At 43.1% G+C, this 26,767-nt stretch overlaps 3 protein-coding genes across 3 annotated transcripts in view; 2 read left to right on the forward strand and 1 right to left on the reverse strand.

Annotated features, from left to right (window-relative positions):
- The window catches only part of samsn1a (SAM domain, SH3 domain and nuclear localisation signals 1a), a 279,152-nt gene that overhangs the window by 47,729 nt on the left and 204,656 nt on the right, over positions 1-26,767 (forward strand). The window lies entirely within an intron of this gene.
- Positions 2,744-21,290, reverse strand: blmh (bleomycin hydrolase). Its single transcript, XM_070970418.1, has 12 exons — positions 21,164-21,290; positions 18,556-18,753; positions 17,368-17,477; positions 16,575-16,716; positions 16,320-16,408; positions 16,123-16,215; positions 9,217-9,372; positions 8,934-9,092; positions 8,767-8,834; positions 8,115-8,232; positions 7,767-7,833; positions 2,744-3,043 (listed from the first exon to the last, which is right to left on the reverse strand). Exons 1-12 carry the CDS (start codon positions 21,171-21,173, stop codon positions 2,895-2,897), a joined length of 1,359 nt encoding a protein of 452 aa, XP_070826519.1. The 5' UTR covers positions 21,174-21,290; the 3' UTR covers positions 2,744-2,894.
- On the forward strand, positions 23,902-26,719 carry LOC139336616 (uncharacterized). The gene is made up of 5 exons (XM_070970768.1): positions 23,902-24,225; positions 24,953-25,294; positions 25,484-25,717; positions 25,829-25,857; positions 26,003-26,719. Exons 1-5 carry the CDS (start codon positions 24,174-24,176, stop codon positions 26,099-26,101), a joined length of 756 nt encoding a protein of 251 aa, XP_070826869.1. The 5' UTR covers positions 23,902-24,173; the 3' UTR covers positions 26,102-26,719.

Genomic DNA, 26,767 nt, shown 5'->3' on the forward strand with positions numbered 1-26,767 from the left:
AAACACAAACAGCTGGACATGGAAACTATCATAAGACTCATTTTTGACGTCAGGACTTGTAAGCCAGGGTGGAGAGGTTTGTAAGTTCACAGTCCTGCTTTATCCCATGCCTTATCCACAATGCATACCTGTCAACAGTGGGATTTGGAAATAAGGGGAATTTTCTGGAGTCCTGCAACGATGTTGTCCCTGGACAGCAGGAAAGAAGGGTAAAATATGGGAGAATCCTGGGAAAACAGGAGAGTTGACAGGTCTGCCTTCAAGAGAATATTTAAACAAAAAAAGTGCTGAAAAAAGCACTTCTGAGCTTTTAGAGTGAGCATGGTTATGTGTCCTGACAATACAGTAACACATACAAGGCGTTTTGTACAGTAGCTTCACCGTTACAGGCCTCCTCTGTCCTGATTGGCTGCCTAATGTTGGCAGGTAAAATAACTAACCAATAAACGCACACCTGTTACAACCTGGAAAATGACCAATCAGTGCTGCATATGCTTGAAAAACAACAAGCTTTTATTGTTGCAGACAAACAATATGTACTGACAAAATGCCGTCATTTAATGGACGACAGAGCTGTCACATGGAGTAACTCAACCTTGAAATGCATGAACAGGAGTTTGACGTCGCGACTTGTAACACATGTTGAGAGTTTTTTCTCGCTCTGAGGCTTCAGCCTGGTGAGATGAGTGAGTAATTGCTTCTGGAGGTCAGGTTTGGCTCTGGCCACTCACACAAGCTGCCAGTCATCTGAGTACAGGACAAATAAGCTCCAGCTCTCTATGTGTTATCTCACACCTGATACAATTAATTCAAATGTAACTAGGGCTTTGTACTTATAGTCCAGTCTTATCGGCTCTGTTTATTCAATACACCCACAGGACTTCTTTTATCAAACATTCAAAACCAACTGCTTGTACAGCCTTTTCACGGAAATTATGATCACTCTTTGTGTAATAACTGTAAATCTGACAGTCAGTCCACACCTTTTAGCCCACATAAGAGAGACTAACTTCACATAAACAAAGGTGAAACCCTCCAGTACAATAAGATAATAAGATAATCAAATCCGTCCAAGCTTTGACACCACTTTGTATCCTGGGCCTGACCACAGATGCACCGCTTGGAGCCTTCTTCCTCTTCCTGCCCTCTTCCCCCAACACTGTGACCTTGCACACTCACCTACCTGTATGCATTGTACAAGAAAATCTACACTCATTTATTCAGTTTTACGCAGGTATCTCATGTTAATTGCTTTGGCTTATCTGTGGGCTTAACTGATTTTTTTTTTTTTTTTTTTTTGGCTGATTGCTGTTGTCTCTCTCTTGCCTTGTCATGTCTCACATGTTTCTTCCTGTTAGTCACTTGTCTTGCACTACAAATTAAAAACAAACAAAAAAAAAACATTGTGAAACCAGGGATTTAGCAGCTAAGATTTATAGAGTACACTCTCCTCTAAATTAAAGCCAGATAAAAGTAAATACCATTCCTCTGAGGGAAGTCTTTTAGGAGAGAAATTGTTGGGCAATCAATCGACTTCCCAATAGCCAACATTAAATTGCCCAACACCATCTATCTAGCTTCTGTAGTAAGTGCAGTGTTCAAACCCTACTTGCCCGTCACTATAATTCACCTGTCAAAATCTCTGGCTTTGCTTGAGGAGACTGGCACAGGTCCATCTCCAACTGTTTTTGGAGATAGTGGATAAGATAGATTGAGGAAAACTGTGAGAAGACAGAAGAGTGTATACAAAAAGACAAGGTAAGCTGCAGGTAAAGGCAAAGAAAATGAAGTGCCAGGCACAGGACGAAGAGGGGTGGAAGCTGAGAAAATGCACGTTGATGAGCAGCAGGAAAGACTAGGAGTTATTCAAAGTGCAATAAAATCAGGGATCTTAAAACCACCAGATCACATGTCCCAGGTCTGCCATCCACCTTCAGCCAGAGATGCTGAATGTGCACTTATTTGGTTAAGAAACACACTGTACAATGAAGAGCAAGCTGACAGACTGACTGCTGGGAGGCTGGAGGCCTTACCTTTCCTCACCTTGACACGAGTGCTTTAATGCAGGAAGAGTTGGAAAGTCTTTGAGGAGTGATTACGCAGTCTCTGAAGGAAGCGCTTGGATTTTCACCTGGCACAGCAAAGTAGCTGCTCTGTGTCGAAATGCATGCGTATTGTTGAAGTATGACCCTTTCCTGCTTTTAACATTCCTCGCTACCCAATCGGGGGGATACAGGCAACATATGAAAACAAATAGATGTATCTATACGTGTGCACATGCACACCGATGCTGCTCTATTTTACATTGTGTGGTGGAGAGGAAGTTATGGGAAGATTGTCTGTTATTGGAAATTTTGTAAGTGTTATTCTAAGAGCAGTAAATCACTGCTGTTTTGCTCGCGTCCAGAGGTTAGATGGGTGAAAGAGACGCAGGGACAAGCGAAAGACATGAACTTCTATCGAATCTAAAAATATTACAGAAACTGCAGACTACACAGTTCTAGCGACATGAAACAGCACTGTTTACCACCTTTTACGATATTTGTCTGTGTGCAATGGTCTGTTTGTCCAAAGCTCAGATTGCCCTCTTAAATCCTCGACCTGTCTATGGTACAATAAACCCACGTCACCTCTTTAATGCTCAGGCCCAGGTTTAGGGCCTTATATTCAGTCTACCATCCCAACACAACACGGTCTGGAGGCAGCACACTCGTTGGAAGAAATAAAGACAGACAACAGGCAGTCCAGTAAAAAAAGAAAACAAAATCTTTATTACTTTGTCTAGGCTGTCTTGGAAGGAGGTATGGGGGAAATATTGGAGAGGTAAAAGCAGCAGAGGAATAGGGCGGAGTCAAATAGACCAGAGGTTGGGGCTAAAACCTGGATTCCTGTAGTTATGCCAGGGCTCCCATTGGGTCCCAGGCAGGAAGTACAACGGGCTCCTGTTGCATCACTTCCAGGACATCAGGGGGCAGGAACTTCTTGTCTACCACCACCTCGTACACATACTCAGAGAACCAATCATCCGTCATGATGAGGTAACCTATGAGACAAACAGGGAAGACGACCAATCAGTTGTTAAAGCCTGAATAGACTCAATGCCACATGAAATGTGGAAAATTCAGAAAAAAAATTATCCAATTTAGGTCAAGTGTAACAAATCCGTGCTGTAGACAGACTTTGGATCATAATCTGGAGCTACAGTCTGATCTAAAGTGACACATTTACAGATCAGACATGAAGGAGACATAAATGAAATCCAGTCACAATTAACAGAGACAGAAGTGGGAATCGACCACATGATGACACTGTTGTCTCTATATTAACCACAAATAACAGATGAAGGTGACTGTGTGAGTTCACAGAAGTTGAAAGGGACATTTTGGTGCAGATGCGGTCCAATGGCTGACCGGCTGGGCAAACAGGCAGCGAGGCTGACTGGCAGAACCTTGTCCTGCTCTCTTAACATATCAGCGGTCATTAGCCCAACATGGTGCCACCTGTTAGGCCTGTTCAGCAGCTACACAGGCCAGGTCTGCTCTCCGCCTTCTGGACTCCAAATGTCCAGGTTTGGGTTTGTTTGACATTTTCTGCTGAATTCAACACACACGCGCACACACACACACTTTTGATCCTACACCCCTTAGATTCACACCCTTTCTTTACCATTCGCAAATAGTTCATTTATTTAAAATAAATTCATTGGAACTTAAACTTGGCTTTTTTCCCCTCTCTTTTTCCACATACTTTGAGACAGTTTGTTACACTTTTTTGCAGGCTTGAACATGTGCGTGGGTCATTATCAATATGATAATTTAACTTGTCAGTATAAATAAACAAGCCATGAATGTCTCTTTGTTACAAAGTTTATACAATGCAAAAAAGCATGCCACTCCTCTAAACTTCACGTCCTGTGTAGAAAGACATTTGTAGATGCTGCTTTTTCTCCAGAAGTCAGAGCGGTCCAGCCTATAAATAGGTCTTCTGTGGCTAAAAGAGCAGGATTTGAGGACAAAGGTCAATCCGTCAGTTCACAGAAAGCCTTAATCACAACACACACATCATGTCACTAATTGAACTGATTATCGTTCTTTCATTGAGAGGGGAGGAGCAGAGAGTGCTGCTGAAAACACAACAGACACTTTGTCTATGCACAAACACTTTCACTGCTTTGAGGTGGGTCTTATCACAAAACTATTGTTTCAACAGGCAGAAGGGTGGAGGAAGAGAAGGACCCCCACCCCCATGGTTCACACTCCCCCCACCTAGCAGTACAGTATGCGCTCAACACTTCTGCTGTCACCTCTGCACGCCCACCCTGATAAAACAATGTCTGTCTCTCCCTCTGTGTGTGTGTGTGTGTGTGTGTGTGTGTGTGTGTGTGTGTGTGTGCGTGCAGTCATACAAGGTCAGCGTGGCCGAATCTGGGGTGGTTATGAAAGCCTTCCTTGAACTTGACATGTTGGGATAACCTAACCTTCTGCTGGATGAAGATACAGCCCCCATGCCGAATTGATTAATTCTAATGAAAGATGTCAGTGTGTGCATCTGCTACTTAAATAACAAAGAGTTACGAGAAACCAGAGCAGCTCAAAATCTGATACTGACACATATGGGAGGCTGGATGAAAACTGGCAAACGGATCTTAAACTGAATCAAAGGTATTTTTTTTCCTCTTTCTCCCAACGTCTTCTGGAACCCTCCTCGTGTGTTCAGAGTTCAGAGTTTGTCGAGTTGACTTATCGAAGACGTCAGGGTAACCACAAGAACGCGCCACAGTTCAAAACAATGTATTGAGGATGGCGTGTCTGTTGTGTATGAGTGTTCTTCCAAGTACGCAAATCTCAGATGGCACGTTGCCTGGTTCTCACTGTGGTATCCGTGTGTGTTGATGTGAGCTTCCTGGAACCCGCGTGTTGGGTGGCATGGTTGTGTGTGTGTGTGTGTGTGTGTGTGTGTGTGTGTGTGTGTGTGTGTGTGTGTGTGTGTGTGTGTGTGTGTGTGTGTGTGTGTGTGTGTGTGTGTGTGTGTGTGTGTGTGTGAATTTTTGGTGTCATTATTTGCTTTTAGGGATAGGCTGACTGTCCTGTCTCAGAACAGATGGGTGGACTGTGAGCTAGAGGAGTGTGGAGCAGCCATCTTGCTTTCCAACGGCGAACAGAAACCATGATTTTCATATAAATTAGTCAAAATTTTAAATTTTTCTAATAGTTGCCCAGTCAGGCCATATTCAGGCACAGTGGTGCTTTCAGCTAACACGCTCATAATGACAATTCAACATTATAATGAAAAGCACTGCAGGTACACTTTTTTTCATGTTCACCATCTTAGTTTAGCTTGTTAGCATGCTAACTTTTGCCAAGTAGCAATAATCACAAAGTACAGCTGAGGCTGATGGGAACTGGTGTTGGTGATATTTGGTCATAAACCAAAGAATTGGGACTTGGTACTTGACTCGACACTAACAGCACAGTGGAAAGCGTGTTATTGTATTATCAGGAAATATGTGGAAATGCATTTATTTTTGGATCTGGTATACAAGAATAGATGGGGAACGGCACACCTGCAGAGTTGCGGTAAGAGCATTTCATGGGAAATTAAATGAGACGTTTAAATGAGGTGACGGGACAGATATGCGACTGTGGTTTGCAAAATAATGGCAATGGATTAGAAGCATACTTAAAAGCTAATGATGCTTCTCTTCAGATGAATCTGTTGTGTCCGTTTCCAAGGAAACCCTTCCTTCCACATTTACATCATCTCATTGTATTTATTCAACAACAGAATCACACTCGTAAAAAAAAAGATAGTTTCTCTCTCTTCACGTCAAACAAAGCTCGGGACACATGTTGAAGAGTTCACCTGACAAACCTGAGAGCGTGTCGTCTGAAGCGGTGTCAAAGCATGAGCTGTGGAATGAGTCACAGTGGCTGTGCGAGGACACGACGATGGAGGAAACACGAAGCTAAACCTCTCAAGAACCACTCCTTCAAGGTTTGGAGGAATATTAAAAGGCCTGAAGGGGAATATTAAGCCTTTACAAACACACTCAACTTGCTCCCTCTGCTCCACCGTTATTACCACTCTTCTTCCAATTTCTCCTCTGTCGCCTTTCCAAAATCATCTCTACATCCTCTTGTCTTTGTTTTCCTTTACTCCTAACTACCTGAGCTACGTCTCCTTTCTGCTGCATGCTCTCCCCTCCTTTCCTCCACTTGTGCCTCCTTTTCCCCTCAGCGTTTGTCAAACAAAGCTCCCGGATTCCCAAGAGGGTTCAACTTCTCGAACTTTTGTTCTCAAACACTTTATTAATTTGGCTGCAGACGGGCTGGGGGCCCTGGCCTTCCCTATCTGCTGGTGTTTATGGAATAAGATAGGCGTGTAATACATTTGATTTGACTGAGGGGTTTTCACATGTTTTCCCAACAGTCCCTATGGTTTGTGGGTTCAAACAAATATTGTGAGTATGTGTGTGTCTCTGTGTGTGTGTATACGCTGCACTGTATGTGTGTGTTGCCAGACGATGCATGACTTGACCTGAAATACTCTGCTATAATTTGCAGTGGAATGTCAGGCGCAGAGATGGAGAAGAGAGGCAGAGAGTGTCTGAGGCAGATGAGAAGCAGAGATGAAAGGAGAGAGGGAATAACAACAGTAGACAGTAAAGTCTGGGGCAGCGGCGTGGAGTACCTGCTGTGCTGTGGGGCCTGTTGCATAAAGACAAACCGATCTTACTTACTTAATGACAACATTTTCCCCTGATGCATCAAAGGGAGCTTCTGGTAGGTAGCCCAAGACTGACTTAGTTTGTTAAATTCATTTTGAACTTGTGGTTTAAAAAGAAAACAAACAACTCAGTAAGCTAACTACTAAAAAAAACAGGTTCAAAAGTTCCCTGTCAACATTACGGCTTTTCCCAAACCACAAGACTTAGGTCAGGGATGGGGTACGGTCGGGTCATCTTATCGATTCCCAGCTTCAATTCCAATATGATAAAAAACAAAAAAAAAGAGGTCAAATGTTTAGCTGCTTATCATGTTATGGTGCATTTTGTGTAGTGCTTTCTGTACCTTGGCCAACTGGCAGAGAGAACATCAGATCCCATCAAAAAGGACTGTGTAACCGCAAGGTAAAGCAGTGAAATCATTCTAAATATAGCGTACACTTAAAGTGACATTGATTTCTTGAGGTGGGCCTTTCTTGGTGCCAAAAATATGTGTTGCCTCTGGCCCCAATCTACAGCAGCACATTGCTTTGCTTCCTACACCACTGCTTCACCAAACTGGGGTGTGCTGATCGCCATCTACTGAGGTAACACACTGACTATTGTTAAATACCTCTGACAACCCCACTGCAAGGATTTCTGTAACTACGTTTATGCGGCTGGAACCGGAGGCACTGAGCTCAAGAAACATAGTAAGGCCCGCTGTGCCTCTGTGTATGTCGAGTCTTTATGAAACAGGACGCAGCAAATTACAAGTTCATAAAGCAGCAACATGGGAGAACGGCTCAGGCCAATCCTGTTCTTAACTCAACAGACGCAAACAGGAAGATGATGGCTTATCATGAGACACCGTGATATGAGAAAGATGAGCGAGGGGGAGGCAGTGGGACATTTGTGCAAAAGTATGTATATGATTTCAGGTGCAGATCCAGGTGAGGGAAACGGGTTTAGATGTTTTCAATCAGCTTCGTCTCTGTGACTCGACAATAATCAGGTTGAAGAATCTAAAGAACTGAAAGTAGCATCAGTGTAGTAATGTTACCTTTGTTCCCACGGTCATCGCCCCAGGAGTTTTCCACCCTCCACTTCTCATAGCCTTCTTTTCCGTCCTGAGAGAGAGAACAAGGGGAGCAGATGGTGAGATAAGGGTGAGAAGCCCAGACTGGGGGGACAGAAAGTGTCCGAACAGCTGGGGTTACTTACAAGGGGGGAAACTGACATCACTACGAAAAACTGCAGCCGATGAAAGCAGCGTAAACACAGCGAGGCAGTAAAGCCCTGGGAAACTGAATGTGTGTATTCCTGTCGGTCTGCTTGTATACGCACTATATGTCTGCATGCGTTTGCTGAGCAGTCGCACACCTGTGCTGTAATGTTTGTGTGAGTCTACCTTGTCTGTGACAGCAGTGAGGATCATAGCATGGGTCATGAGAGAGTCTCCGTATATCAGCCGCTCCGCCTTAGAGAGGTTCTTCACTGAAACGCCGAACACAAGCTCATGGTTGAACCTGGGAGAGGGAAGAAAAAAAAAAAAAGATCATTTAAAAAGAAAAGGCGTTTGTCCACATCATATGCAAGCTGTCTTAATCTATCATTTTCGTTGGGTGGAGGTGTGACGAACGCAAAACCTTCATGAGTCTGGGATTCTGCATGGGCTAGCGGACAACTCCCCGTTTCAGCCCTTTCTTGAACAGATCTGCAGAAATGAGCCTCCATTACGACTCAGCCTCATTCCAGTCATAATCTACCAGCACAACAATAGCTCCGCCTGAAAGAAGAGCGCTAATAGAGATGCTACCGGACATTCGGCACTATGCTGGTTTGGTTCAGTGGGCAAATTTAAGCCTGGCGCCAGCAACACAGACACAGTTGCTGCTGCACCTGAAGGGCAACAGACAAGCAACTTTCCCCTTGTGGAGATGCCGACACCTACCTTCAAAGACACCACACCTCTTCTATCAGCTATATACATTTTGTAATACAAATCACATCCATTCACGTTAACGCCATAGCAGCTTCATTGCTGTTTGAATTCTACTCACACATTCATGTCATTAATGCCCAGCTTGCCGTGGAAATGTTTCCCGACGTCGCAACCGAACCACACGGCCTGAGAGGAGAACAGTGGCCATGTTCAGCTTCATGGAGTTCACTCATGCAGACACTCTCAAATGTGCATACTCGTGTCTACAGTTGAGCCCCATCCTACCTCTCCCTCCTTGATGGACTTGGCCGCAGCCTTTTTAAGCAGCTGGATGGGTTGGTTGTTGTACAGAGTGCTGCGGCCCCCGACCATGTTACCGAGGAACTCCACACTGTACAGCTTCCCATAAGGGTTCTGGGGTCGGGGGTCGTTCACGAGGCACACCTGATGAAAGAGAGTTAGAATACGAGCTCAGAAACTCCCCCCAGGGAGTCAGACAGAGGTTCTGAACAGTAGTGACCAACAGGAAAACACATGGCCTGTCTGATGTGTTTAATGGCTCACATACTTTGTCTTGAATGTTGTATAGGGGTTTGACATGCTCCCTGTAGAACTCCTGAGGGGTGAGGGGTCCCATGCGATGGAAGTTCTTGTCCTTGTCCCTGTACTCCCAACAGATGGTTTCAGGGGGACTGCCTAGACAAACGCTGGCCACCCGGAACACCTGCACAGCACACACAGTTTAAACATCGACTTCTTCACCCAGTTGCTTGCTTCAAAGCCAACCTAATCCGTATTACACTCACATTGAACATTCGCAGACAGGCAATCCTCGGATCAAAAGCTCAGAAAACAAATTTCAGACTGAACAAACAGTATCTTTTATTTTAACAAAGCTTGAAGTGACCTAATTGCATGAGTGCAGGGGTGCCACACTGCGACCGCAGACTGGGGCACAATGCATACACCTAATGAAGAGAGAGGACTTCCTTTCCATTTGGGAGGTTGTTGGAGAAGTTTGTAAATCCAACTTCCCACTCATATGTTAAATGTGCGTTCATCTAATCCCATCCAACCACTCCATATATATATTTTCTCCCCTCTAGCACTTCCCTCCCCTCCATATTTTTCATATCCCTCATTTTCCCCATTTGTACCCCACACCCTTTCCCCCTCCCTCCGTGTGCGTCTTCCTGTGGCGCTCAAGTTCAGACGAGTTCCTGTGGGCTAAATCCGATTGTTTGGACTGGGCCGTCTGTAAATCTGGCCCTTCTAACCTCTGATATACTGTAGTTATCTCAGGAATTTTCCTCTTTTGCTTTTCACCTCTCCCGTGCACGCCTCTCCTCTCACGGGGCTCAGCGGATGCTATTCCTATTAAATATGAAGTTATGATATGACACATCACGCTCTCAATGCTTCAACTATGGGTGTCACAAAGGACACATTTCCAATAGACTTTAAGACTATTTTTATTGAGTACTACGACTGATCCAGACAAATCAAACTTTGGTTTTGCTGAATATAGAGCTGGGGGGATTATTTTTGGCTCGGCCTGGAGAAATATAGCAGCCATGGCAGCAGTTTCCCATGCTTAGTCAACACATATTAAATGCCCCTACATAAAGATGACATTCTTGCTTTCTGGTTAGTGGACACTGAGCCCACTATTCTCGGCCCAAACATGCTCGCGCAGGGATCAACACACAAAAGTGCTTAAATTCAGGCTTGGCTTACGCAAACAAACAATCCTCTTCTTCATCACAGAAACGCGTACGGTCACAAAAGTACAGACACACACAAAAATACACACATGCGCAGAGTCAATAAAGTCATCTGTTCGAGCCCTCGTCCTTGCCGAACCATTTTCCTCCTAATTCAACTACTTTGTTTAGACTGCCCTGTGGGCAGGACTACATGCCAAGGTGTCCATCCCCTTGTCTGGTCTGTGTTTGCTCAGATGCCCTCGGCACCTTGACAAAACATCTCCGTAACCCCTTGACCCCCGCCCTTTTCGTCCCTCTCTTTCAAGAAAAGCTGTGCTCTCCCTGCGAACTTTAAGACACTTCAAAGGCCATCTCATTTATATCTTAATATTCCAAACATCTGAACTGTTAACAGGTTTCAGGAGTTCAGCTGTTCGAAGTGATTCTGATGGAGTTCGTTAACAGGCAGCTTTCTCTTCAACTCATCAGTCTTCAGCAGAAGGTCCACCTCGGGTCAACCTCAATTCTGTGACAAAGTGAGTTTGCGTGTCTTGCTATAAACAATAAGCTGACTGACTGCACGCTATTGGGGCTAACAACAGCTAATGTTTGATAGCATCTGTGCTCCAGTGTTGACCGGCTGGCATCCCTCTGCATGTTTATTTGTTTTACGCTACCCAAACAAACAAATCACCTGGAGTTAGGAGTGAGAGTTACACAAACAGTAAGCAGAACCTGGAGCGGGACACTCCAGCTTTCAAGGTTATGGTCGTGCTGGCCCTCCTGCATGCAGCCCCCCGTCTTTTCCTCAACTATATGTGTGGTCCACAGACAGCACTGACATAGAAAAAATATTGCTTACTGTACTTTTATTGTATGCAGGATGTTTCAGCCACAGTGCAAAAACCATCTGAAGCCCATGGCCTCGGTGCTTTGCTTGTGTGAACAAGAAGAAAAAACAAACAAACAAACATAGCCACCACAAATCTAGACCAACTTCCAACTTTAGATTAAACAAGACTAAAAAAAGATATTGTGGCATTTACATGTTTGATTTAGCATGTTGCATTAAAACCATTTTAAATCAGATGCACCTGACTAAGCTGCCCAACTAAATTTAAAGGGGCAGGGATTGGTCTAGTTTCTGGAAGCTTGCACTTTATTTTGCTTTACAGAAGAAAACTGAAGTAGCAATTTGCTTTGCGTCTTTTGTGGTTGTGAATGTGTGCACCTCTCACTGACTGGCTAGCTTGTTTCATTCATTAAGATCTACTACAGGAAATGAATGTCAAATGATGGCTTTTGCACATTTTAATATATAAATAATTACAACCCTGATTCCAAAAAATTTGGGACTCAAGCTCATGTAGTAATGTATACTTTAATCAATCATGTGTTCACAAAGTGGTGAACCTCTCTCCATCCTTGCTTGTGAACGGCTGAGCCTTTCCAGGATGCCCCTTTCACACCCAATCATGATACTCTCACCTGTTACCAATGAACCTGTTTACCTGTGGAATGTTCCAAACAGGTGTTTCTAGAGCATTAATTAACAAAATTAATGTTGTTGCTGATGTAAAACATTAGATATACTGTCTTTGTACTGTTTTCAATTGAGTATATGTCAGAAAGGATCAGCAAATGATCACATTCTGTTCTATTTGTTTTATACAGCAGCATGATATTTTTGGAATTGGGGTTGTAGAGCACTGAATGTTGAATGAAATTCTGTTTCACTGTGAAATAGATGTCACTATATTACTTGGAGATCATTTTAAGAGTCCAATACCAAGACAATGTTGAAACAGAAATAGACGTTATCGGGGTCTGAGGCTGGCTCTCAACCAGTTAATGTCAAATTGAGGCAAAACATGTGCCTCATTGCTACACAGAGGTAAATTTCTAACTATTGTCTAGAAGCTGGACTTGTGAGTGTAAGCAAATGATACCATGCAAACAGTTTGGATAAAAATGAGCAAGGTTTTGATTAAACCTCCATGTTGTGTAAACATGCAACACATGTGGCCATTGTTAAATTCTAACAATGGTGCAAAGAAATTCAAGAAATGTGAGCGGACATCTCTGAGCTGGCAGAGCTACAGTGACGCAGCTACAGGAAACCACCCACATCGAACAACAAATGAACTGGACCAATAGCCAGCTGCTCTGAGCTGCAGCAAGAAAGTCCCTCTGTGATTTGAAGGCATAAATTAGGTCTAAGCATCACTCTCTGTGCATTCAGAGCCAAGACCAGAGCAGCACAAACTGTTTCTGATTCCATGACGCACTGGAGCATGGTAAGGCTATGGTTGTGGTGTGAGGGATACCATCTGTGTGTTAAGAACTGTACGTGCATGTACAGTTACCAGTGAGTGTCCCTTCACTTGTGTGTGTTTGTGTGTGTTGCCCACTTGTCTATGTAAACAGCAGAGGAGCAGGGACATACACCAGGCACAGCATGAGAGAGAAAGACTGGCTTTGAAACTTAAACTAATCCTCCGCCTCAATAACACAGTGTATGGATACTGTCATCCAAACAGCCTCTTTACAGAGAAATTGTTATGGTGCATGAAACTAGCGCAGGTGCAGGTTAAAATTGGCTAAGCTGTCACTGCAGAGGTTTTTAGGTTTGGTTTTAACTAATGTGCCCGACCAGAGTTAACAAAAAGAATAGATTCTTGACACGCAAAGGGATCCATTTAAATCAAGCGCACCCCGGGTACAGTAAGTGGAAGCAGAGACTTTGAACCAGGTTGCCTGTCACAGGAGTGTGTGGGACTGGCGTGATGAAGACCAGGGCACACTCACAACCGCCACATAGGGAGGGTGGACAGCATCACCTCCACACACACCAAAGTAGGACTGACACGGCACTTTGATCCTGAGAAACACATGTGCACACACATATGCGAACGCACGTGAGGAAACACCAGCTTCCCACTTGCAAGAGTCCAGGAAAACCACCTGAGCTCACACACACACACACGCACACAGACACGCACACACACACACACACGCACGCACGCACACGCACACGCACACGCACACACACACACACAGACACGCACACAGACATACACACACACACACACGCACGCACGCACACGCACACGCACACGCACACGCACACACACACACACACACACACACACAAGAAAGAAAGTCTTATTTTATCTTAAGACAAGTAAGAAGTATTCACTTCAAGTTTATCACTATGACAGCTGTTATCAGTGCAGTTAAAAAAAATCTGTTCTTCCACAGTCAGTTTGCAAGTTAGATGAATTTGATGGCATGATTTAAAAATTCTGCCAGTGCCAGTGATGATATTTAATTTCTAGTTACATGTCCAATTCATATTACTGTATTTTGGTGTTATCTAAAATTTGTGATGTAAGTGCAGAATTCATCCTTGGGATCAGGACCTCATGTGGGGTTTGACAAAATGTCAAAGATATTTTATTTACAATGACATTCATGCTTCAAGTATGGGAAGCTCTGATTATCATAATTTTATTCTATAAAACTCATTAGTTTCAGATCATATAAACGCAATATTCACTGTTTCACATGTATCAAAAAATATCATTTTGGCTGAAAAAGATAAAAAATGTTTTCTATTTATCATAGTACTACATTATACTCTATATGGATGTGTGGAGTCTGCTTATTTTGGTGTTACTGTGATCCCATGTAGGGTCAGGTGGAATGATGGATTTTTGAGTGATGCTGGTCAAATGTGACAATATCCTTGAACTTGGCTCTCTTTACACCGGTCGTTCTTCTGACATGACCAAATCCTCCATCACCACCGGCCGTGACGGAGTGGTGTTTCGCAAAACAAACCACTTCCAGGTGGACAAACAAACACGCAGACAACGCTGCATCCCCCACCCTGCCGTGCAGTCCACGGAAGCAGTCTTTACTGTTGCACAACATACAGTATATTCAAGTGTGTGTGAGCACGTGTGTGCATGTGGTGATGGCTGGGCATCGATGGAGGTGCTGTGAGATACAGACAACTGTTTAAACAAGCAACCAACCAGAAGCACAATGCAGCTAAACAGCTGACAACAAAGGCTGCTTAACCAGACCCCTGTTCTGTGTGCAATCATCTCAATGGGAGGCTGATTGACTGACTGGCCCCTCACTCACCCACCCACAAACACATGCACGCATACACACACAGGAAGCATAAATAAAGTCTCATATGCGTGCACACCGACACAGTGGAGCCTGTACAAGCTATAGAAACAACACACTGTAGGTACATGACCGCATGTCACTGCACACGTATGTGCACATTATTACTTTCTAAAAGAGACATGTTCACCTTTTAGTTTTTTAGGTGAATGTGTCCACACTATCCAGGGTCAGATGCTTTGTAATAAGACTGTTCCATAAACATGATCGCTATCTTCTACTTTGTGACATCTGAGGCAGTAAGCAGTTGATTTTTGTTGCTTATATACACTCTGTAGTCCAGAAAATGTGTTACACACACAAATTTACATGCTCTCGTGCACAGCGCACATGTAAATATGTGCATTAAACGTGCAAATGCTGCATCTTCATGGCTTTAAGCATACCACACTGTTGGCAGTGCATTGACAGTGGGAACCACACAGCGTATCATTAGCATAAATATCTGTAAATCAGATGATATGCTTGAATGATAATATGCAAAGAGTGAAAACCATAATGCTAAAAAAAAGAAAAGTTTTAATACACATTAAGGCAAGTATTTTTCACGTTCTGTTATGGAAAAAACTGACTTTCATTGTTTAGACCTTGGAAGCAAGACAGTAAGTGGAAGAGATGTACAAGACTAATTTCTCCCTGCATTACATGCACCAGGTCAAATGCAAATCAATGCATGAGTGCCACTTGAGCTATTAATGTACTTGTATGTTCAGTAACCTAAGCCTCAAACCTAATGGCACAGGTATTATGAAAAGGTTTATCGAATAAGTGATTTTTAAAGCTTCTTAACAAGAAAGAAAACTGCTTTAAATGTACCCCTCCTGTTTGGACGGCATTATGTTGACATGTACCTATCAGATCACTCAAACCTTAGGCCAAGATTAACTCTAACTCAAACACCGATTACATGCAGATCTTTTAGGCATCACCTCAAATGGCTGGACGTTGCCGCTCTCACTTAAGTATTATTTGACAGCTCCCTCTTCTGGTAAAAGTAGAATAATGTTCCAAAGTTAACCAGCGTGTGTCCTTTTTCAATATACTCACAGTGACCACCTTGTTGAGCACATCTGTACAATCTATTTCAGTGCAACACAACAGCTCTGCCATAAGTTCTACCTTTAGGAAGTTTATTTAACTTTTTGCTGACAGTGTTGAAAATGTATAAAGGTTAGCGTTAAAATCTCCATATATGAGTATGCATGTGCCAGTGTGTTGCTCTTTTTATATTCTTTTTAGAGAATTGATCCTATACAATCATATCTCATCACTATCTGAAGAGACCATCATCTACTGTGACACACTGTGAATCTGGGCTGCTATTACCTCGTCACCCTTTTCTACCACAGAGTTGATTGTCTATCAAAATCCAGCAAAGTCTGTCCTGACAATCCCTGGACCTTGGGAAAGTACAACCCAAGCAGGGACTTTTTTTGGAACTATCATAGAGGCACTGAGGCTCAGGCTATGATCATGAGTTCCTCAAAGGGTTTCCTGGGAAAATCCCTGCTGTGTACATGCCCCATATGATACACTGAAAACAGCTGTAGCTGCTCTTTCTGTCTCACCTCCTCTATCATGGTGTCCACAGCATCAGATAGCTCAGCTTTGGTGGCTTCACTGGCCACCATGTTCCTCAGTCTTAGGCAGTATTCTCTCAGCTGTAACACACGGTGAGACACAAACAACAGTCAGCACTGCCTCACTGTCACTCACTGGTATGAGAGCTCGATTAGTTTGAACAGAAGGAAACGTGTAAATGCACCTTATGATTAAGGATGTCATTCATTCTGCGTGAGGCCTCTGAGCTGTGTGACTCGGGGAAGCATTTCTTTGGGATGACGCCGTACTTTTCTGAGGACGGAACAAAGGAAACACATAATTAAACAATATTTTTAATCCAGTCAGGTAAGCGGAGTAATACATATTTAGAATAACCAAATTACTTTATAACTGCACAAATTACAAGGGTGAGTCAGACTTCTTGTTAATGTCACTATGTGGCATGAGGAGAACTGACCAATGAGGTTGACGAGCATGTCCCACTGTCCTCCGTCATTGGTTGGATTGGACAGCAGGAACTGGACCAGGCGTCCGTCCACTGGCTCCTTCCTCTGTGCTGTCTCCACACAGGCCTGGAGGAAGTAGTAGCAACGCTCGACCTGCGGGAAAAAAGAACAAACACAGCAGAGAGACATAGTGAGGAAAAGAGAAACTGTGAGGGGAAATAAACCACAGCTACATAAAAAAACATTATGAACATGAACATTTAAACGGTCCAGCTTCAGAGGCCTGAATTGTTTACAACTTGCTCATGAAGAGATTGTGACTCAAGACAGATTTGACTCTACACGTCTGGTGTAATGTGATAACCTACTGGCTGATATTCTTAGAGCTCGACATTTACTGTTTCCTTCTTTAGAACTAATATTACAGTCAGTCCCGATGGCCTGCACTCGTTACAAAGAATTCATGGTGGAACAGCCGACTGTCTAAACATGTGGGAGAAAAGACATGAGGCCAGAGAGAGAAAGAGACAGAGAAAGATAAAAAACATTTAGCGAGGTGTCACTGTGACGTAGGCCCTGGAAGAGCACTGACCACAACACACAAAAGAGGGTTTTAGGTGGACAATGACTGCATAGTAGTAGAGTGCTGCATACTAACACTCACTAACACGGTGTCCTGACTGCAAAATAACAAAAAACATCCATTTACCAGAATGTTACACTGATAACTTCAAACTTAAAGGCAAAAACATAAAATTATGACATGTGAAGAAGCACCAGACAATGCATGGTTCTATGTCTTACCTTGTCCCAGAAGAATAGATAGGACTGACTAAACTCAAACTCCTCTATGTTAAACTTTTTCATGAAGGGAAGTCGCATGACGTTGAGGCACGAGAAGATCCAACATCTCCCTGGTGATAAAAAGAGGGATTTTGAGAAATACGCAGGTTAGAAAGGACTTAACGTGTTTACAGACGATGCTTTTTTCCCAAAGCTTACTGCAAATTTTTGACTGATGTAGGAGTTGGTGGACCAGTCTGAAGCATGTCTGTCTCACGTTCACTTTAAACACTGTAAATGTGTTTATCAGTTACAAAATCTGTAGTCTGCTCTGGAACAAGGCTGGTGAGTGCTGAGGCATTGAATCTATTTTTGAGACAAGACTAACTTTTGTTGCCTACACTATATCCACCAACACATAATGAGCGGTTGCAGATGCACCACTCATCGTGGTTGTGAGGCTCTGGACTCCACGTAGCAAAACAAAATTTCAGAAAAAACAGCAGACTTTAAAACTTCATGTGTTTGCAGTGCCACATTTTAGTGTGAGCTACAGACAACAATGCAGACGGAATTAGAAAAAATGAGAGAAAGGTGACTTAAGTGAGAGCAAATTTCAACTGTCATGCAAACAGGGAGTTTGTAGGTGTGGATGGTATATGATAAAAGAAGCCACACTTCATAAAAAAATGTTGAATATGAAACCCAAATTGTGTCTGAAAGTGTGTCTGAATTTGCAGGAATATATATAAACACACAGCTGCAGGCTTATATGATATTTGCTGATGTTGTTGGTTATCCACTATCATAATCTGTCTGGAAATAACTTTTGCAACAAACAACAGAACAACTGTTATGTCAAAAGTGAGAGAATGCATGTGATTGGAAAGCTAGGCAATAAACATATATATAGTTAAAGAACCACAGATCTCATAAACCACAGATTGTTCGGGCACAGGTGTGTGAAAATGTCTAAATGTCCATTCTGAGCTACTGACTTCAGAAATACCTTCACTTCCCAATGTGCACTACATAACATTTATTTGCGCTCTCTGTAATGTTGCCGCAAGAACTAGCATGCAAATTCACAATACACAGTCTCAGGCATCTGTGTGTGTTGACATAAGGGCTCAGACATTGCTCATATCCGCAAACTCATGTATTTCTTCTTCCTGTGGAAAATACTTGTTGGACTACGTTATCTCCTACCTGAGTTTTTCTGGTTGGTGATGGGCTTGCCCTCTGTGGGGATAGAGTGCTGGAAGATGTGCACGGTATCCTGGACAGTCTGCCGGTGCAGACAAACCTCCAACGGGTCAATGCAGGTAGACACATTCTGGGCCAACAGGTAGCGTGGCTCAGCCCGCAGCCGCTTGAGGAAGGTGGCTACCTTCTCCTGACTCAGACCTGGGGGGAGCAAAAAGGGGGAGGTGGAGAAGGAGGGACGAAAGGAGGAATTCAAAAATAAATGGTAACAAAATGACGGTGGAAAGACAATCATAAAATACAGTCAACTTGTAATAGGAAGCCTTTCACAACTAGACAGTCAGGCAGCTGACTACAACTAATAGGAGGAATTTCCTACTGTCCCAATTCCCCTGACTCATCTGTGCACTTTAAGCATACACACTTCCCACTTAAGATCTTTATGAGCACTCATATACTCAGATGTCACAATCATGCCTGGAAAATACCAGATCAATATTCATAAACGTACAGCACATCCTATGCATCAAACGCTAAAACTGTCTGATGCATTCCTTTTTCCACCATCCATACAGATATTATCGTGGAGAATGGTCTATTAAGGATACCGAGTACACTTATGATTCGAGCTCTCAGAAAATGACTGAAGGACAGACTTGAGAAAGCGTGAGACAAACAAGGAAAAAGTCAAGAATGCTTCGTAGCAGTGCTGTAAGTGGCCAGAGCTCTCTGGTATCACTCATCTGGCTCCATCTGTGAGAGGAACACACTGGAAAGCTTGTCTAGTCCCGCTGGACAGGGGAAGGAGGGGCGCACACACTTTGATAAAATCAAACTGGCACTGATGTGTGGTCTGTAATTCCGTCAAATAATGGTGCAGAGCAATTAGACATGGAGAGGGACATTGCCTAGTCATGCATGCTGCCTGGAGTTCGACCCCTCTCTCTCAGCTGCATTCTGTTATTTTCCATCGACACAAAGCTGAGATGCACTGCCCACCGCAGATTGGGACGGTGTCAAACTTCATGAACTGTCACGCCCGTATTATCAGGAAAATAGCGGAAGCAGCTTAAGGTCAGGAATATTTTAAGAACAGGCCTGCGTGGAGTCAAGTGTAGGAATTAGATGATTTACTAATCCCAGGAATCAGTCTATGAATTGTACAAGTTTCTGTGGCCTTTTATTTCTAAGGTGAGGGAGAGGACAGAGGGACATTCAGTGAGGGAAACAGGATGAAGGGGGTAATGTAGGGTGAAATTCATTATGATATAGTATAAAAAACAAAAAAGGATCAGTGTGACTGTCACATGGTCATTGTTTTGGGGGAATGATTTACCAACACCAAGTGCATTGGACAACCAGTTGTTCTTTTGTTGCTGGACAGTATAAAAGTCAAGACATTGTAGAGATCTAGAGAGAACACTCTGCATGAGTCTTCCCTCCATCCTGCAGGTATTGACGAGACCTGATTCATCACACCGAGTCTGTAAATCTTCTGAGAATTAGCAACTCTCAGCGATCAGCAGGGAGAATTTCCCTTATACAAGGAAACAGTTTTCTTTGTGGCACAATTGCTGAATTATTTAGACAAGCAAGAGATGGATCTTCAATCTGTAACGAGATCAGTTTACAGAAACAATATAAATAAGGAGTGCTGAACAGATACTGGACTGGCTGAGCATAATGAAGTAGGGGAATGGATGGTGAGGACGGACATCACAGTGATTGTCTATGGACAGGGGCCAAGCACAGGCAGCCAGGGTGACTTACACACACCAGAGGTTATGCAACTGGCTTTATATTAGCTAAGCACTTTGCTGTGCCCATCACTGCTCCCTGTGCAAAGGGGTGAACTAACGTAGAGCTGGCATGAAGCCTGACATCCACGGCAGCTGTCCAAGAAAAACACAGTCCAAAGGTCACACCTATATGACACTATCAAGATCTATACTTTAATTCATACTGGAACAAGATATGAAAGGAACAATTGGCTCACACACGTGTCAGGAATAACCACGAGCCACAATCTTAACCTGCCATGAAAGTGTTATGAAACCTGTTTGAAATTGAAACAATCCCAAGTTGCTCAACTGACCTGACTGGCTGGAGGCTAACTTGGAGAGCATTGGTCCTTGTTAAAAGCTACTGAAAGAGTGGAGCAACTGAAGTGAACCTGTTTCCTCTTCGAGACAAAACGGTGCTTAACAACGAAAACTCCACTTACATGAATTATGACCACTTTAAATAGTTTGACAGCTTCTGGCATTTCCCAACTCCATTCTCCAGCTGCTAGCTACACAAGCTAACATGTCCGGCTCCAGAGGCTGACACCAGCTTTTAACACACGACTTGGGGTAAGTTACCTGTTCCTGTGTACAGCTTGGATTTTTTGGTACCTTGCTGACAGTCTATCGGCCCAAACTATCCACCTAAGCTCAGTAAACCACGGCAAAGTCATGCTAGCTGGCTGGCATGCTAACGCAATGAATGCTAATTTAGCCTGTTAGCTCCATCAGCTGTCATCCTCTACCTGTCAAACACAGTCAGCGCTGAGGCTGCCGGCGACACAGACCACCATGACTGAAACAGGAGAAAGTGGCGCTCGACCTACCAGTTTCCATGTTTCCGTGGAGCTTGAGGAGCGTTGTCCGTTTTCCTGAAAAGTCACCGGCTCTTTGTTTATCTCATTCACCGATAGTCAGTCAGTGTGATCACAGGGTGCGCTCGTTTGTGCTCTCGCCGTCGGTCTATGACGTGGCGGCTGGGCGGAGTTAGCGAACGATGTTGACCAGGACTCCCCACCCTCACGTCATATCACAGCCCGGTAGGGTCCCAGCAGGTGGTATGACCCCTGGGGGACAAGGAGCTGCTATATCGCAACAAAAGCCAAATATAATATAATATAATATAATATAATATAATATAATATAATATAATATAATATAATATAATATAATATGGCGGGTCAAATCTGCTACAAAGAAATACACATTAAAAGGAAGCAGGGAGGAGAGAAAATATTCCAATGTAATTTCTTTTTTATTTACACATTTCCTGAAAGGTTGCAAATGTGACATTAATGCTCTTACAAATTGATGGAAAGAGCACAGGGATACCTTTAATTAGTTAACCTTGCTTTGGAACTGATTTTACACTTATACATTAAAGGTTTGTTGTTTGGTTTATTGAAATAAACTGGCTGAATAACCTTCTGTGTGCTGATCCATGTGGACTCCACACTGCTGAAACAGTTGAGAAACGATCATCCTAGGAATATCCTGAAAACATTCAGTTTGGTGACCATTTTCAGAGCTTCTTGGTCTCTCACCAAAGCCAAGGGTCGTCAGGAATAATGACCCCCGTGATGAAAGTAACTTACATAAAACTAATAACAAACTATCATTGAAGTAATGCTGCCTTACATTAAAAGTTGACTTTGACGTATTTTCTGTAGAGCATTTTTAATCCATCTTATCACTAGTGCTCTCATTGCCGATCTGACCTGTTCTTCCTGTCCAATACATTTCATTGTCCAGTCAACCAATATATGACCAACGAAACTCAAACTGAACTGAAATTAAGTCTATTTACACGAATCCACTGTTCTCACATCTTCCGCTATTCCTGCAAATCATGTGAGTGGGGGCGCAACCAGGACCATTAAACGAGCGCGCCGACTGTCAAGCAAACTGAGTAATTGCGTATGAAACGTCCGGTTATTGTTCACAAAATAAAACATTGTAAGTAGCCTAATTCAAAGTTCCAGGTCTAGCGGAGATCTCTGAGAAAGGCACCTCTTAATGTCCGTATGATTACGGCGATTAAAATCTGGCGATTTGTTTTGTTTTTGTTTTTGTTTGTGTCTTCTAAAGTGACAGCAGCATTTATTTTGAAGGCTGACTTCCGCTGAAAATCTGTTAGTCGTTTGAGGCTGGGACTGTAAGGTGTAAAAGTCCCAACATTTAGTTTGGAAGTTTGGAATCACCTGGTGTATAGTTGTTTTTTCTTCTTCCTGCCAACAATGGCCATTTTAACAGGGATAAAACATTTTAATTCAGATACTAAACATATTATTTTATTCACATTTGAAATAGTTTTGGCCCCAAAAGAAGAATTAGATTGTTGAAACTTTCATTTAGTTGATGTCCCCACGGTGTTGTAACCGTTTTTCCCCTACATGCCCTTCAATTTTGAATTTGTTTTCCAGTCCAGAAAATTACAGGTGACCTCCGATCATTACTGAACCACAGCGGTGTCTGCAATTGGGCTCTAAATATTTTGGAAACCTGTTTTTCTGTGGGCCCTCTGCAGTCTACTGACTGGTAACACTGAATAGGTTTAAAGGTGCAGTCTGTAAGAAGTGGCCTCATGTCGAAGGTCACTCCAAACAAATAGGGGGCAGCATATCACCAGAGCATCTGCTGTATGTCCACTGCATTCGTTGGCTGTAGCTACTAGCTAGTGAGCTTATTTTCCTGTGCAGCTCATGGTTCTATCGGTTGTTTGCAGTCATGCGACATTAAATTCAGGCGATGGAGGAAAGTTCTTACTGTGCTAGTTTAGATGAAATGAGATGAGAGAAAGGTATGAACAGAAAATCAGAACACATGCTGGATGTGACCCTTATGTTATGAAGAGGAGCCATTTTTCAGCTGAAGTGAAAGTTTTGCTGCTCCTGAGGCAGATATGACCAACTACCTGCTCATTCAGACGTCGTTCTAGTCTAGAAAACAAATACAGAACCTAAAAACAGGAAAACCCATTCAAAAATACAGAGTAGTCCTCTCAACCATCTGACTGTACCAAATTAAGCTTTTGAGGCAGGCCACTGCAAACCTTTGAGCAGCACTGTGAGCTATAACAGTTATAAACTTCCTTAAATCCTTAACACTTTGTAGCCATGCTGTTATATTTGTAAGCCAGACAACACAACAAGAAGGCTCACACCAGAGGAGACATGCTGTTGCAAATCAACCAGCCGAGATTAAAACTTCAGCAACATTTAAAGTATGAAAAACAAGTCCCATTTGTTTTTCTGCATGTACATAGGACTCTCTATGTACGCCAATCATATGTACATAAAACTGCACATATACCAAAAATGTAAATACGGAATAGAGAAACTGGTTAGTTTTCATATCACTCACTTTTCCTTTCTGTTGCTGTTTCTTGGAAATGACCCTTTATTGTTGGAAAATTTATATTCCCATTTAGGAAGTCATTGCCTTCCTGTAATGTAATATGCCAACCTTGGTGTGTGTTGTGTGTGTCTCAGCTGAGGTGTGTGTGTGTGTGAGTGTGAGTGTGGGTGTGTGTCTGTGTGTAAAGGAGGCGGCTGATTACGAGGTCACTTCCTTCCTCTACCTCCATCTGGACAAGAGCAGCAGCAGGATAAAGGAAGGCCTGTCACATGACTGCGAGCTGGGGAGGAAAGTGCGAAGTGCGAGCTGATGGACCCCCAGCAACCGCCGATCCGTTTTGAACGAGCAGTGTAGCTTTCCAACAAAGCTATGCGTATTGTACAGCCTCTCTGACATGCAGTGACATGCAGACTTTATCTGCGTAGAGGAAGCATAACCGACCTGTGATGAACCCTGAAAAACACACTGTTACAGTCAGACATGGGTAACTATCTCCTCAGTGCCATCAGCTGGCTTTGCCTACTTCATACTGGTAAGTTTCACATTTAAGTTCAGCTAAATCTAAAATCTCACTCAGATTCACTTTAGAAACAGGAAATTTCTTCATAGATTCTGTTACATTTTGGGGAACTTAGGCGGCTACAAGCACACAGTCTTGTGCCTTTGAATTCACCTTTGCTGCAGCTGTAGTGACGGTAACTCAGAGTCCGTAAGATCTTTTAAAATAAGCTGATATTGCAATTTATTGTTGATATTTGATAAGTTCATTTTGTACAGTCTCGCTCACATTTCTAGATTTTTTTTTTTTTGCAAAGACAAACTTTGTTAAACAAAGTCATATTCAGGTGTGTTGTATGTATTTTGTGTATGAAGTGTTTGCCAAACTGTACGTCTCTTATGATGTAGCTGCATTATATCTACTTCACTCTGTTTTGATCTTATTGAATCTCTTATTGAATCTTTTTTTGCTCAGTACCTGTGGAAATGATCAAAGTCTGACTGTTAGGTCCAAAAAAAAAAAAAAAAAAACAGGCCAAAGACATGTCAGTGCATGTCTGTTGACCAAGTAAAAATTAGTTTCACAATGCAATTTTTGTGTGTCTCTGTGGGTGGGTGGTCAAATGAAATGGCTTCATCAAAACGCTGCATCTTAAATTATTAACTGTCACCACTGTACGTTGTGACAAGATATCCGGTTTCTGTCAATTCAATTTCTTGTTGCACTGCATCAAGCTGAAGGGGACCTCCGTTGTTTTCAGGTGTGTGTTCTGAGGAATGCAGCCAAAATGTTCTGGCGAGACGTGATACAGTTTATGCACCAGCAGGGAGCAGTCTGTCTCTGTCCTGTGTGGTCCTGCACTGTGGAACCGCCTGGAACGGAAAGTGGATATGGAGAAATCCAACAGATGAAAAGTTAACGGTTGTTCAAGCCAGTGAGAGGCACCGTTTGGCCAATGTGATGCTCTCAGCCAATGAAACTCAACTCATTCTGCATTTCCTGAGTGTGAACCAATCGGACGAAGGCTTCTATGGATGCAGCGTTACATGGGATCAAGGTGTCATTGGTCTGGGACATTTGATGCATGTGAACGTCACTGCAGGTATGTATGATCACACATATTGATCAAATGTGTGTCAGTGTGCATTGGCATGTATGTGTATTAGCAATGCTAAATTGATTATTAAGAAAGAAGCAAATAAGGACAAGAGCTATAAAAAATATTCTGTTATTCAAACAGAAAAAACTAATTGCATTATTTGTCTATATTATTCTGTGTCCCCCCGCCCAGCTGTCCCCACGCAGAGGAGTGTATTGCTCAGGGTTTTGGTCTGTGTCAGTGCTTTTCTTTGTCTTCCTATCATTCTGGGATTGGCTTATTGTCTGAGTTCAGAAGTCAAGCCTCAGCCACTTCCCAGTCCGCTGCCCATATATGCAGCAGTGTACAGAGACCGACCACACCCTTCTCCACAGCCTCCACCTCGGTGCCCGGTACCCCAGAAACGTAGCACTTCCTCTTACAAAGGTATCTCATATTCTTCCTTTGTAGCCTGTAGAGCTGATAAAAAGTTACCCCAGCATTGTCAAAACAGCTCTTTTCACTGTGTTTCACTTTTTTTTTTCTTGCATTTCACAGCTGCCCCCAAGTCCCAGCAGAAGACTGAGGTGGGTGAATGTCCAGTTTCAATGCCTTCTGCAGTGCCTTCAACATTGTTTCCCCTGACCAGCCGTGAATATGCCTGCAGTCCACGTGCGTGACCTTGTGTTCATTTATGCTTGATCGCCTTGTTTTTCATTTGTGATGTTACAGGTGGTGTATGCAGATATTTCCCAGGGTGCACTGGGACAACAAGCAGCCCCCAGAGAGCCTGCCCAGTCCACTGTGTACTCATCGCTCGCATTTTCCTAAGGTGGTGATGGAAAGTCTACAGAGGATCAATTCATCATTTATTTTTGTGGGACTCTGCTTGACCTTCGACATCTGACATGGACTCACAGGACCTGGGAGCTTCTCACTTGCAGGACTGCTTTTTTAAGACATTCAGATTATTATTCCACTATTGCGCCATTATTGAGCTTGAGATTTCACCTGCGTGTCATTGAAAATCGTCAAAGCACAGAGCAAAATAAGATGTGAAAGGATCCAGCAGAGTAATGCCTGTCTCTCCATTGCCTATGGACTCTCCTGATTACGCTCTGCTGTGGAAGATGTGACCGGTTTACTTATGAAGCACAGAGAAGTGGCATAAATCCTTTATAGGCACGTAGCCTAACAGATAGCAAGTGGAGCAGATAATGAGGAGATACTGCAGGATGCATCTATCAGCTGAACCACCCTGAGGTGCTGCAGAGAGGCTGTCACTCATGTTAACGCTTTGATTGTAAATGTGGCTGCTGACGAGCAAAATATTAAACACAGCCAATCAAAAGGTCTTGCAGTTTTTTAAAATGTAAAACAAACTTGGTCTATAATGTCTGTCTGATGTGTTTGTGCACATACTGTAAAGTATTAAAGTCTGAACACTGGAGCATGTCGTGCTGCAAGCTTGCATGTGCTGCGTGGAATTTCAAAAAC

Source organism: Chaetodon trifascialis, chromosome 9 (assembly GCF_039877785.1).
Source record: "Chaetodon trifascialis isolate fChaTrf1 chromosome 9, fChaTrf1.hap1, whole genome shotgun sequence".
Classification (NCBI taxonomy): domain Eukaryota; kingdom Metazoa; phylum Chordata; class Actinopteri; order Chaetodontiformes; family Chaetodontidae; genus Chaetodon; species Chaetodon trifascialis.